The following is a 12,615-nucleotide window of genomic DNA, read 5'->3' on the forward strand; positions in this document are numbered from 1 at the left end:
AACCAGTTAGTATTTTATTTTTGTTATTGAGAGCCCCAGCTAAAGGCGAAGACTGGATAGTGAATTTGAAAAGAATAAAACAGAAAAAGTGATCAATTAAGAAATAGTGGTTATATGAAACCAAGCTTGGATTTTAAAGTTGAAGAGAACAAATATGAGAATGAAACATAAAGGAGTGAGAGTCTGTTTGATTCTCAAGATCTACCCCCCTATTGTACCAACTTCAGATAAGTTAGTGATGGAGTGATTGGGAGACATAAAGGTTCAATTTCACAGGTTAAGGTGATTTAGGGAAAAGAAATCAGCCAGGATCCTTTTGAAGACTTTGGGACTCTTTGCTGTGGAAGAGTTCATAGGCTCCAGGTGCCCAACAATACTTTGTCTAACTGGTAATTATTCATCTGCGAACCTTGACAGTGAGTATAATCAGATTCTCCATTAAAGGCATTGCAGTTGAGCCTAATGCTATTCCCACTTGACTTCCACACCTTCAGCTGGGTGAGTGTAAATTACAGGAAGCAAACATGATGAAAGGTTCTATCGGAAACATGAACCAGTTTCCTGTCTTTCAGACTCTGGCAACAACAACTACTTGTATTTATATAGTGCTTTTAATGAAACAAGATGTCCCAAGATGCTTCACAGGAGTGTTATAAAGCAGAATTTGACACTGGGGCACATAAGGAATATTAGGGCAGATGACCAAAAGCTTGATTAAACAGGTAGGTTTTAAGCAGCGTCTTAAAAGGAGAAAAGAGGAGTAAAGAAGTGGAAGGATTTAGGGAGGGAATTTCAGAGCTTAGGGCCTAGGCAGCTGAAGGCACAGCCACTAATGGTGGAGCAATTAAGATCAGAGATGTTCAAGAGACCAGAATTAAAGAAGCACAGCTATCTTAGAGGGTTGCGAGGCCAGAGTAGATTACAGAAATAAGGAGGGACAAGGCCAAGCAGGGATGTGAAAACAAAGATGAGAATTTTAAAATGGAGGCATTGTCAGACTGGGAGCCAATGTAGTTCAGCGAGCGCAGTGGTGAAGGGTGAACAGGACTTGGTGCGAGTTAGCACATGGGGAACAGACTTTTGGATAACACCAAGTTTATGGAGGGTAGAATGTGGAGGCTGAACAGGAGTGTGTTGGAATAGGCAATTCTAGAGAGAACAAAGGCTCTAACAAAGACCTGCTGTGCACTTCCAGTATTTTCTGTTAATTCAGATTTCTAGTATTTGAGGATTTGCATTTTAGCTCTACAATAACTTTCTCACATCTCCCTGCCATCTACACAATTTCTAGCAACTTGTGCCTCTAAGCATCAGGATACAAGAAGCCACATTAGTGATGGCTGGCATTGGCACCAGGTACATACCAGTTCTGAGTGAACCCAGATTCCCAGATTTGAAATGCATAATCTGTTATGGCATACAGCCAGCGAAAGAGGAACATCTGCAGAAAGAGCATTGGGTTCGAGTTTTATAGAACAGCTCAGTATTAACTAAAACCACAACAGCAGCTTATATTTAGAGCTTTGTCACACCTGAGCATGCACACTCCCACCAGGTAAACTACTGTAAGATACAGTCAGTTGTGCTAAATAAAAAGTCTTAAACTGAACTCTAAGTAAATGTACTCTTATTCTGATTTTCAAACAGAAGATTATTCTCATACATGTTCAGGTGTTTCGTGGTTTTTGTACTTCTGTTTCTCTGTGATGAGATGAACTAGTCCTAAAACTTGCACTGATAATCAGGAATGATAGTGGTTTAATGAAAAATATTTTCTGCAGACAAGCAACAGGATAAACCTAAACTTCTCATACTTATTATAGTTCAATAATTAATTTAAAATATACTGGGTAGAACACTGTACCCCTTAAGCCAAGCAGTTTTGAAGGTTTACACTTGTTCTCTCTTTAATTATGCAGCAGTTTCTCCCATTTACATTTAACATTCCTGTTGCACAATTCTAAACTTTACAGCCCCATGTAATTATTTGGGAAATGAACAGCAACAATGGACTTGTATATTGTATCAGGAACTGAGGAGAAGCACAGGTGCTTATCAATTCTCTGTTGGATTATATGCAAACATCATCTATTTATATAAATTAATAGCTAACTAGTCCAATGATGACTAGACCATTAGTTCACATTTTCCTGAAGGATTCGGGAGAACTGAACATCTCCCCAAGATCTGCATGGAGAGCCTCTACATTCAGTGCTACAGTTAGGGTTGCCAACCCTCCTGAATTGCCTGGAAGTCTCCTACATGGACAATCAATCTCCTGGACGCTGCTGCTAGCAACTGGGGAGACAAAGTACTTTGTGCTCCAGTTCATGACTGGGTGCACCTCCGATGGTCCAAACCTGGGCCATGTGTAATCTATTGCATGTTCATGCGACTGCACTTTCAAAAGTTAATGTGCAGCAAATCTTCTAACTTATTTGGACTTAGTAATATAAACTCAATACTGCTAATGCATTTCTTTCAGCATATTTATTATGTTGTGTCTATTTACCATCTGAAATTTCAACATTTTAAAGTCCAGTGGGACTTTCATGAAGGAAAACTATAGCTTCTTTCAATTTCTTACTGCTGGCTCATGTCGTCATGGTCTCCTGCAGACAAAGGTTGGATGAACAGTAAAATTGGCAGATTTTGTTAGACATGTGGCCAGGAAAACCCACTTTATTTCCCCATGATCTTCATTCCTGGCACTGGCTTATCTGTGGCCGGTAGAAGTACTACACCGGCTGCAGTGTGCTCTTCGTATATTTGAAACACAGCTCCCACCACCCCACCCCACAAATGCATTTTAAACATTCGGTTGCCTGTCTCGTTAGTTTATTCTGTCATGGCATCATCACATCATGACAGAATTAAATTGTGCCTGCACAGCAGCCAATTTGTCAAAACCAACCTGTTTATTTGTATTCCTTGGAACAGAATTTGCTGCCAGTCTCCCTACAACTTCTGGTGCAAAATTTGAGAGATCAGTAATCAAACCATTAAATTAAATGCAAAACATCTGCAAACTGTAATTATCATGTGACTGAATGCCTTTGACAGAAGCTCCAGGAATAGATCCAACCACAGTTGGCAATCCTAGGTACAGTTCAGTTGCTCAACATCAGGGAATGCTAGTTATCAATTTAACTTGGCCTTCGAATTTGGCTCATTACTTCCACACTAACCCAACTTACAAACTGACAATGCAAAGATATGGTCTACTCATTTTGGTCATTTTCTTGCTCCAACAACTTGTGATAACCACAGATAATGTAAAAGACTAACTCGAACATTCATGTGGGCAATAATTAAAACACTTACTGGTGCAAATTCATCATTTAGCTCAGGTAACACAACATCAAGCGAGAGGATGGTGTGGTCTCCCACTCCCAGTAACTGATTCAGCTCATTAAATAGATGTATTTTGTCATCCTCTCTCCCATTCCATCCATTTTCAAGTAGTTTATAGAACACTTTCCCTGGAGTGCTGCTTTGCTGTAGAATCACAATCTATTCAACAGTTTTTTTTAGAAAAAAGAGAACATTTTTTTTAAACATATGGTTTCTGTAAAAGGTGAATGTGCAATGCATGGAGTACAGTGAAATACAGGTATAGGTTGCATCAATAGAATAATGCAAAAAAGATACTTCTTTACAAATGTCATTTTCAGAGCCTGCAGCTCTATGGTTGATCGATGACAAATGAACTAAAGGTCTTTTCCTGTTCCTATAATGTATATTATTTAATTCAGGTGCTTAGTGGATAATAACTTAATAAATCCCATATTGGGCAAGGGTTTTAGTAGAACAATAACATGATTCTACAGAACTTACAATGGTTAAGAGGGTCAAGCTTAGAAAGTTCAGAAACCTTATTAGGAAATTCAATTATGCCACCATTTTCCAACACTTGAAGAACCAGACATGGAAGCTGGAAGGGCTTCTATGCTGAATCAGAAGATCATCTCAAACACAAGAAACAAGCAGCCAAATAGCTTCTCACATGGAAGCTGTGAACTTATGCAAGAAAGCGCAGTATATGAGTCATCTGAACAGTCCTGTTGGGTGATTCCATTTACTGGACTAATGTGAATTAGTACATTACAACAGTGACTACATTTCAAAAGTACTTCACTGGCTGTGAAGCACAGTGGGACATCCTGGGGATGTGAGCAAGGCTATAAAAATTCAAATTCTTTCTTTAGTCTGGACGAGAAAGGATTTCTGATTTTGTTTTGGAGTTTACACAATAAAGGTCAGAGATGACCTGCCTAAAAAAAAAGCTCAAAAGATTGGCTCAGTATAGAAGAAGCTAAAAAGAGGTTTAAATGACCTCTATTCATTCTTTGGAGCACATTAATTTCTAACATTTTAAGTTAATTTGTTCCATTCAACAAACAAGCTTCACTTGCACCAGTGAAATGGTTCAAGCTTTCCCTCCAGTAATAATGAAAAATATATTTTGACAAAATATCAGGGTCCACACATAAACCTACTTTCTACTTCAGATAGAAGACCCTTTATTTTCTGTAGTGAATATTAATTTTACAATACACGCTCCAGCAAAATAATGTCTTGTGAAGATGATGTAAAGGACAACAAACTTTAAAAGGTTACTGATTTATAGGCATATACAGCTAAAATTTAGTGTCACCAATATGCATTTCTGCAACATTTCTTCATTCATTGTTTTCATGTTACCCCATCTATTTTAAACAAATCATGCCTCCGTTCAAATAGCAGACAGGGGAATGCCAGATAAATGGCCCATCTACTGCTTCACTACTAATGATTTCTCAACTATAATCAAAGATATAAAGTGTGAAAGGTTCACTCCTCAACAGACAGTTGATTTCATGACTTCAATACTTTGTAAAGACCAGTGCCCATGCAGAAGGAAATAACAAACATGGACACGTGTCAAGCAGTGAACGAAGTAAAGGCTGTTGTACTTACATTTGGTGTAGGACTGCTTCTCAGTGCTGGTGGGAGCAAGGCATTAACAAATGCGTGCTGGCGTTCTGGATAGATGTAAACAAATCTCATGGACTCTTTAGTATTCACAGAGGCGAAGGAGACAAAGGAGTGGTACGGAGTCTGCAGCCCATCTTTCTCTCGAATGATTAACAGGACACAGTACCTACAGAAATATACAAGTGTAATCAAGCATATATCACCACCCGTTATGGAGCCTGAACAGAAATACCGAATGAAAATTTAACTGACATGAGACGAGATAGTAAATAAACTAAGTAAACAAAATGAATACACATTCCTTCAAAATTTTAAACAGATATGGCAAATCAAACATTTATCTGCATCAGTAATTCATTTCTCATCTTGGCACCCATCAGCAGTGCTATTTAATGAAAAGGTTCTCAAAATACATACAGTGAAATCAAATAAGCAGAGTGGGTGTCGCGAAGAATGGATGATACTTGATAGCAGGTGCCCTTAAATAGCATAGCCAGTGCCATGTTGGAATGCCCTTTTCCACAAAAGTGAGGAGGATGAATTTATTACTTTTTGAATCAAACCACAAGTACCTGTTCTGCATTGGCACAGGAAGTCTATGATGCAGAGGCTCTTATTTACATGTAGTATCCCAGTGTCCCAATCAGCACCTCTGGGGGTCCCTGGACTCCCTATTGCAGTTTATCAGATTGTGTTTTATTTCCCTATTTTCTCTTCTCCTGAAGGTGCTGATTCATGCTGGGCTAGTTCCACAGAGCTGAATTTTTTTATTCTTTCATGGGATGTGGATGTCGCTGGCAACGCCAGCATTTGTTACCCATTCAAATTGCCCTTGACAACTGAATGGCTTGCTAGGCTATTTCAGAGGACAGTTAAGCGTCAACCACATTGCTGTGCATCTGGAGTCACAAGGCCAGATGAGGTAAGGACAGCGGATTTCCTCCCTAAAGGACATTAGTGCCCAGATGGGCTTTTACAACAATCAATGATGGTGCCATGAAACTATTACTGCGACCAGCTTCCAATTCCAGATTAACCAGCTTCCATGGTGGGATTTGAACCAGTGTCCAGAGGGCATTAGCCTAGGCCTCTGGATTGCTAGTTCAGTGACATTACCACTATGCCACGATTTCTCCACTGATACCTTGTTTAAGTAGCAATTCTTCATTTGCAAGTGCTGACACTGAGTATTGGCAGGCTGGTTAACCATGTAGCACATCACAACCAACCCCAATTCTGTCTTCATCTGTTGTTCACAGATGCACTTTCCAGCTGGGAGCACATGGATGACAAATCAGCAACAGGAGCCACAGCTGATTCTTACCCTCTGTGGACCCTTACTATGGCCATGGTTGAGCTCAACTAATTCAGCACAGATCTGGCATCAAATCTTGCCCTTCTGGTCTCTATGGCTCAGTACTATCTTCACCACCAGACAACTGGGGAGCCTGCAATACCAGAATCTAAAAGGATGGCTTCTCCTTACTAGAATAGAATACATCTTGTTGTAGAGAAGATCTGGCAGATTTTTTGCATTTCATCAATGACACCCTAGGAATAAAGGTAACTACCTCCAGTCACTATAGTGCTTTTAAGCTTTTAGAACAGTTTCTGAAGCCTAATTACCCTCACCATAACAGCTGCACTTTCATCCTGCTCATCCCATCCCCTCTAGCACCACAAAAAACATACAGGATTAGTCACTTTTCCCGCAAGATCAGGGATCAGTTGTGGAGAAAGTGGGTAGCACTCTCACTTCTGAGTCAGAAGGTTGTGCGTTCAAGTCCTTCCAGTGACTTGAACACAAAATCTAGACTGACACCCCAGTTCCTTAGAGAGCAAGTTCTGCATTGTGCGAGGTGTTATCTTTCAGAGGAGACGTTAAACCGAGGCTGCATCTGCTCTCTCAGTTGGACGTAAAAGATCCCACAGAGAGCAGGGAAGTTATCCGCAGTGTCCTGCCAATATTTATCCCTTAACTAACATTACTGAATCAATATTATCATTATCACATTGTTGCTCATGGGACCTTGTTGCATGCAAAATTTGTTCCTGCATTTTCTACATTACCACGGTGACTACACTTCAAATGGAGTACATAAATGGCTGTAAGGTGCTTTGGAACATGCCGAGGTCATGAAAGTTGCAATCTAAATACAATTATTTCATTTTTCTTTAACAGTAGGACCAACCAGCATCAGGCATATTTATGCAAATTACTTAGTGGCCAATATCAAAAGACAGAATAATCGCTGAGAGATCAGTCAGTTACCTTTTCTGACGACGGTATTGTTTCAGTGGGCACAACTGTTCGAAAAGTTTCTGGTTTGTAAGACGAGGAGCCAAAAGGAATTTGTTACCAGAAATGAATTCATCTATTATTTGTTTCTTCATTCCTCTGGCCTGTAAGAAATCATGCAAAACCATCAAATACTTGCCCAGCACCAAGAACTTAGATGCATCTTTTTTTTTTAAAAAACAATTCCTATCCCCTACCCTTTCCTCCCCATCTCTGCTGAAGGTGCTGATTCTTGCTGGGCTGCCACTCTGTGCTACCTAGCCATTTTTCTTCCGTAAGCCAAGACAATGATAGTGAGTGTCAACAAGCTACTCAACCGTAGAAAAGGGAGCCGAGTGGTTCATACATAAAGCAACAGCCACTTGGGTGAGATTCCAGAGGCAGTCAAGACCAGTGGGGTTATATTCAAGCAAGAGTCAGCACTTCAGGAAAAAGAGAAAATGGTGAAAAAAAAAATAGGAAATTTTCTTTTGGCTACAGTGTGTTCATTAGATGTGGTGGTGGAAGCAAAAAGGTAATTCTTTTCAATTAATGTTGAGGCAAAGTTTGGGACTATTCTTAGCCCTTGCTGTACAATCCCAGAGAAGGCTTCACCATTCTCCGTCAACATCTTTCCAAACCTTGAATAGAAATACTCACTCAAAATAAAACAGGTACAGTACATACCTGGATGATATCAGTTGCTTTGTCTATATTCTCCTTAAAAATCATGACAGTAGAGGTGTAACTACTTATACTGTAGCGAGCCAGGATTTCTTCCGTCTTCTCTATCCCAGTCTCCACATAACCAAACTTAAGATAAGCTTTGAACTGGAAGGCAATCAACTTTGGAAAGAAAAGTGTATATCAGAAAAACAACTCAATCATTTCCCACCATCTCTATCTGCATTAACACAATCAGTTAACTGCGATCAAAAAGAGATTTTGGCAACAGCTTGCAGATATTCACACTACATTCCTTCATCTGAATGGGACACTGGAAATCAAGCTTTTAACACGTTACACTGAATGTCCCAGAACGCAGGATACAAATTTGAAACATGAGCGAACTAAAGATCCACCAGCCCTGTAACAGGCTCTGTAATTACAATAATTTGTATTTGAATGTTATTATATAAACAACTAAATATGATCACATTAAAAGAAACAGCTCAAACCAATTTAATTAAGAAAAAGAAGCATGTTTTAAAACTAAAATATGGCATTTAAAAAAAAAATGTGCTTTAGGAGTTAAAAGGGAAGATTTCCAGTGACAGGAGATGAGTTGTTAAATGTTTTAAATGGTCACTTACAATGGTCATTGCTTAAACACTTGTGAATTTTTTTGAGTTGTATTTACCAAAGTGGCTCTGATAACAGTACTACACAGGTTTCTTTAGTGTCAGCTGTCCTCAATTAAATGTGGAAGAGAAATTCACAGAGTGGACGCGTTTTGTGGCTTATAAGTCAAGACTTTGCAAACACTTTGATTTTTATTAGAAGGAACATGAAAGAAAAAATAATTTCACTCAAAACGTTTCAGCATAGTGTAGATTCTGGTGAACTTTTGACACAAATCAAATGAAATGCCACATATGTAACAGCACAGTTTCACCATTATATGCTGCAATTCACAGTGAACGGTTTAAAATGTACTACCTTGTACAAAAGCGGGATTACAGACTTCGGGTGAAATATTAATGCACGTGGCTTGTTGTCTTGCTCCCACGCAGACAAAAAATGTACATAATTCTTGTTGGTTACCTAAAAACGTTAATACAAATATCTAATTACACTTTTAAATCACAGAAGACTGTAGCCTATTTTCCATTATCCTGTCATTGCATTATAGCTCAATGATTTGACTCTAAACTTCTGCATTACCTACAGGGCAAAAAGGTGAGAATCCAAACCTTTAGCTTTGGCTCAGTAGTAGCACTGTTGCCTTGGGGTCAGAAGGTCGTGGTTCAGATTCCACACTAGAGACCCAAGCACATAACCCAGGCTGACGCTTCTGTGCAGTACGGTCAGAGGTGTCGTTTTACAGATGAGACGTTAAAACGAAGCCCACTCGCTCACTCGCTCTCTCTCTCAGGTAGACGTAGAAGTTCCCACGGTACTATTTGAAGAGTAGGGAGTTCTCCTGGTGTCCCCTCCAGCCCATATTTATCCCTCAATCAGCACCACTAAAACAGATTGCCTAGTCATTAATTCATTGCCGTTTATGGGACTTTACTGTGCTGTGTTTCCTACAATAGACTATACTTTATCAGTTGCAAAGCTTTGGGAAATCCTGAGGTCATGAAAGGCGTTATATAAATGCAAGTCTGTCTTTCTTTTCAAACACTGTGCAAACCTAACCTGAACAATCTTGGCATCTGCATCAATTAAACAAATCCCCATTGTACCTTCAATTGGCTTCATATCAAAGTAAACTTTTTTTGGTAACGAATTTATATATCTGTTGGAGAATGTGTGTTTATATGTTACATCAATCTTACAGTTCTAATGACCTTTTGTCAGTTTGTCAGAATTTCTTGATTGTTTCAGTACAACTTGTAACACATATCAGCTAGCTGATATTTTACTTTATTTGGGTAGGATTTTTTCCCAGATTACCCCTCCATTCTTAATTCTTTCATTTTCCCAAGACATCTTTTCTCCAAATTATCAGAATGGCTCATTATCATGTATTTTTTTATAATAAATAGGAAGTGACTATGTTGCTCAGTCTGAAAGTGTACTAACGATGCAGATGAGAAGACTAGAGAATTTTGGTTTCTTATGACCCACAATATTCCACACACACTTGGCTAAAGCATAATAGCATACCAGACATTAACTCAAGTCAAGGCAAACCTATCACACGTGCATCAAAATAATTATTGCACTGACACATTTTGAATAAACTTTTACATGAAGGAGCGTAAGAAAATCTGTGAGCCCTTGCCTCTTCCGGGCTGTAATTATTTGACTACACACCTGCTCCAAAAGCTTGGCTGGCAGAAGGTTTTCTACAAACTGTCTTAAGTTTTCTCGAACCACAGCATTTTTAAAGAATGTTACTCTTCCATTGATGACTCCCACTATTGCCGGATGCTGATAAACCCCAAGGTGATTTAACAGCCGACGCTCATACCCTGAATCTATGACTCCAATCCCAAGGCCTGAAAGGAAATCAAACAACAGATCATTTATTCCCTGCCACTCTGTGATCATTGCCATGCTTCATTAGATTGCATTTTATTTCCCCTCCCTATCCCCTCTAATTTACTTTTTCCCTCCTGAAAATATTGATCCTTGCTGGGGTGCAGTCCCACAGGCTCTGGCAGTCCTCTAGCACTTTGCCCAAGTAACCATTCTTCACATGATCCTGGACAGAGTGTAATTCACCATGGATGCATCAGAGTCAAGCCTGTTCCTGTCTCATCTAATATCTGCGTGCAACTGATTCAACCCCACTATAGCTCGGAGCCACGGAGGCCAATTGCAGTATCCAGCTGACTCAACAGAGACCACAGATGACATACAAGCCCTTTATGATCTGTACATCAGACCACCATATCAGACGGTGCATTCACATGTTGAGGCGCCACAAGTACTCCTCGACTCTGAAGAAGTGTTTTCCCTCTTCAAACATAAGCTTTGAGATAAGTTATACAGAAATTGACATACCCAAAGGTTCGAGCTCCTGAACCACCTCCTTCCAGATTGGCTCAATGTGAACACAGCTGAAACACCAATCGGAAGTCACTTTGATGATATAAGGTTTCTTATAACTGTCTGGCACAACCTCAGTCATGTACTGAGAGAAATGCAGTAGGTACTTATCATCAAATGAGTCACGGGCAGAATTAAACTGGAATTGAAAAAAGGAGTCGTCGAAGAAGAAACTGTCGTATTTATGGAAACTCCGGAAGTGGTGATGTGGCTGTTGGAGGTTCCCTGACTGTCCGTCAGCGTTTCCATACTTATCAAAATTCGACCTCCTCTCCTCATTTGAAAGAATCTAAACCAAAAGAGCTAATCAGTTAGTACAGTGAAAGCCATGCTCACTGTAACTTCATATGATGCATTGGTATGATGACGATACCCAAAATACAGACTGGAGCCACTTATGCCCACCATCTTGCTATTGTGACCCTCAGAAAACCAATGTTTTTGTACAGCTGAATTCACAAGCTCCAGGAAGTTGCATAAAGATTGCAATGTAAAAAATATATATTGACGTCTTGGCTTAGACGTAATTTCTAAGTCTGCAGATGACAGGAAATTCAGAAATGTAGTAAACAATGAGGAGGATAGCAACAAACTTCAGGAGAGCACAGACAGACGATGAAATAGGCAGACGCTTGGCAGATGAAATTTAATACAGAAAAGTGTGAAGGGATACATTTTATTAGGAAGAATGAGGAGAGGCAATACAATTTTAAAGGACGTGCAGGAACAGAGACACTTGGGAGAGTGTGCTCACAAATCTTTGAAGGCAGCAGGACAAGTTGAGAAGTCTGTTGAAAAGGCATATGGGATCCTTGGCTTTATTTATAGAGGCATAGAGTACAAAAGCAAGAAATTATGCTAAACTTTTATAAAACACTGGTTAGGCCTCAAGTGGGTACCACAATTTTAGTAAGGATATCAAGGTCTTAGAGGATTGAAAATCGTTGGGTCAAAATCCTGGAACTCCCACCCTAACAGCATTGTGGGTATACCTACACCATATGGACTGCAGAGATTCAAGAAGACAGTTCACCACCACCTTCTCAAGCACAATTAGATATGGGAAATAAATGCTGGCCTTGCCAGCGATGCTTACATCCCACGAATGAACAAAAAAAATCAAGAGATTTGATGGAAATGTTTTAAAATCATGAACAGTTTTAATAAGTGTAAATAAAGAGAAACGGTTTCCAGTGACAGAAGTGTCAGAAATCAGTGGACACAGATTTTAAGGTGATTGACAAAAGCATCAGAAGCAATATGAGGAAACTTTTTCTATACTCAGTGAGCTGTGATCTGGAATGCATTGCCTTAAAGGATGGTGGAAGCAGATTCAATAATAAATTTCAAAAAAGGAATTAGATAAATACTTGAAGGGAAAAAAATTTGCAAGACTATGGGAAAAAAAACAGGAAAGTGGCATGAGTTGGAGAGCTCTAAAAGAGATCAGACATAGGCACAATTGACCCCCCTGCATGCTGTATGATTCTATGATAGCATATGGATTTGGTATATTGGTCTGAAGCTAGAGGATTAAGGGGTAACCACAGAAGGAGTTTTGTGTGAATGGCTCAACTGGTGGCGCACTCGCCTCTGAGTCAGAAGGTTATGGGTTCAAGTCCCACTCTAGAGCCTTGAGC

The 12,615-nt window shown here is 39.6% G+C and overlaps 1 protein-coding gene across 6 annotated transcripts in view; it reads right to left on the reverse strand.

Annotated features, from left to right (window-relative positions):
* Positions 1-12,615, reverse strand: part of dnajc16 (DnaJ (Hsp40) homolog, subfamily C, member 16) — a 29,167-nt gene that overhangs the window by 11,789 nt on the left and 4,763 nt on the right. For 5 of the 6 annotated variants that reach the window (XR_010969648.1, XM_068017336.1, XM_068017333.1 and 2 more), the window contains exons 5-12: positions 10,931-11,264; positions 10,238-10,422; positions 8,915-9,019; positions 7,943-8,101; positions 7,250-7,380; positions 4,960-5,143; positions 3,325-3,513; positions 1,365-1,441 (exon numbers count right to left, since the gene is read on the reverse strand). Coding sequence is in view for 5 of the 6 variants with exons in the window: in XM_068017336.1 (XP_067873437.1) it covers positions 1,365-1,441; positions 3,325-3,513; positions 4,960-5,143; positions 7,250-7,380; positions 7,943-8,101; positions 8,915-9,019; positions 10,238-10,422; positions 10,931-11,264 (1,364 nt within the window). In the remaining variant the exon portion in view is untranslated. The remainder of the gene's footprint in view (positions 1-1,364; positions 1,442-3,324; positions 3,514-4,959; positions 5,144-7,249; positions 7,381-7,942; positions 8,102-8,914; positions 9,020-10,237; positions 10,423-10,930; positions 11,265-12,615) is intronic. The other variant, XM_068017334.1, reaches the window with a different exon arrangement.

This window comes from Heterodontus francisci, chromosome 37 (assembly GCF_036365525.1).
Source record: "Heterodontus francisci isolate sHetFra1 chromosome 37, sHetFra1.hap1, whole genome shotgun sequence".
NCBI lineage: Eukaryota > Metazoa > Chordata > Chondrichthyes > Heterodontiformes > Heterodontidae > Heterodontus > Heterodontus francisci.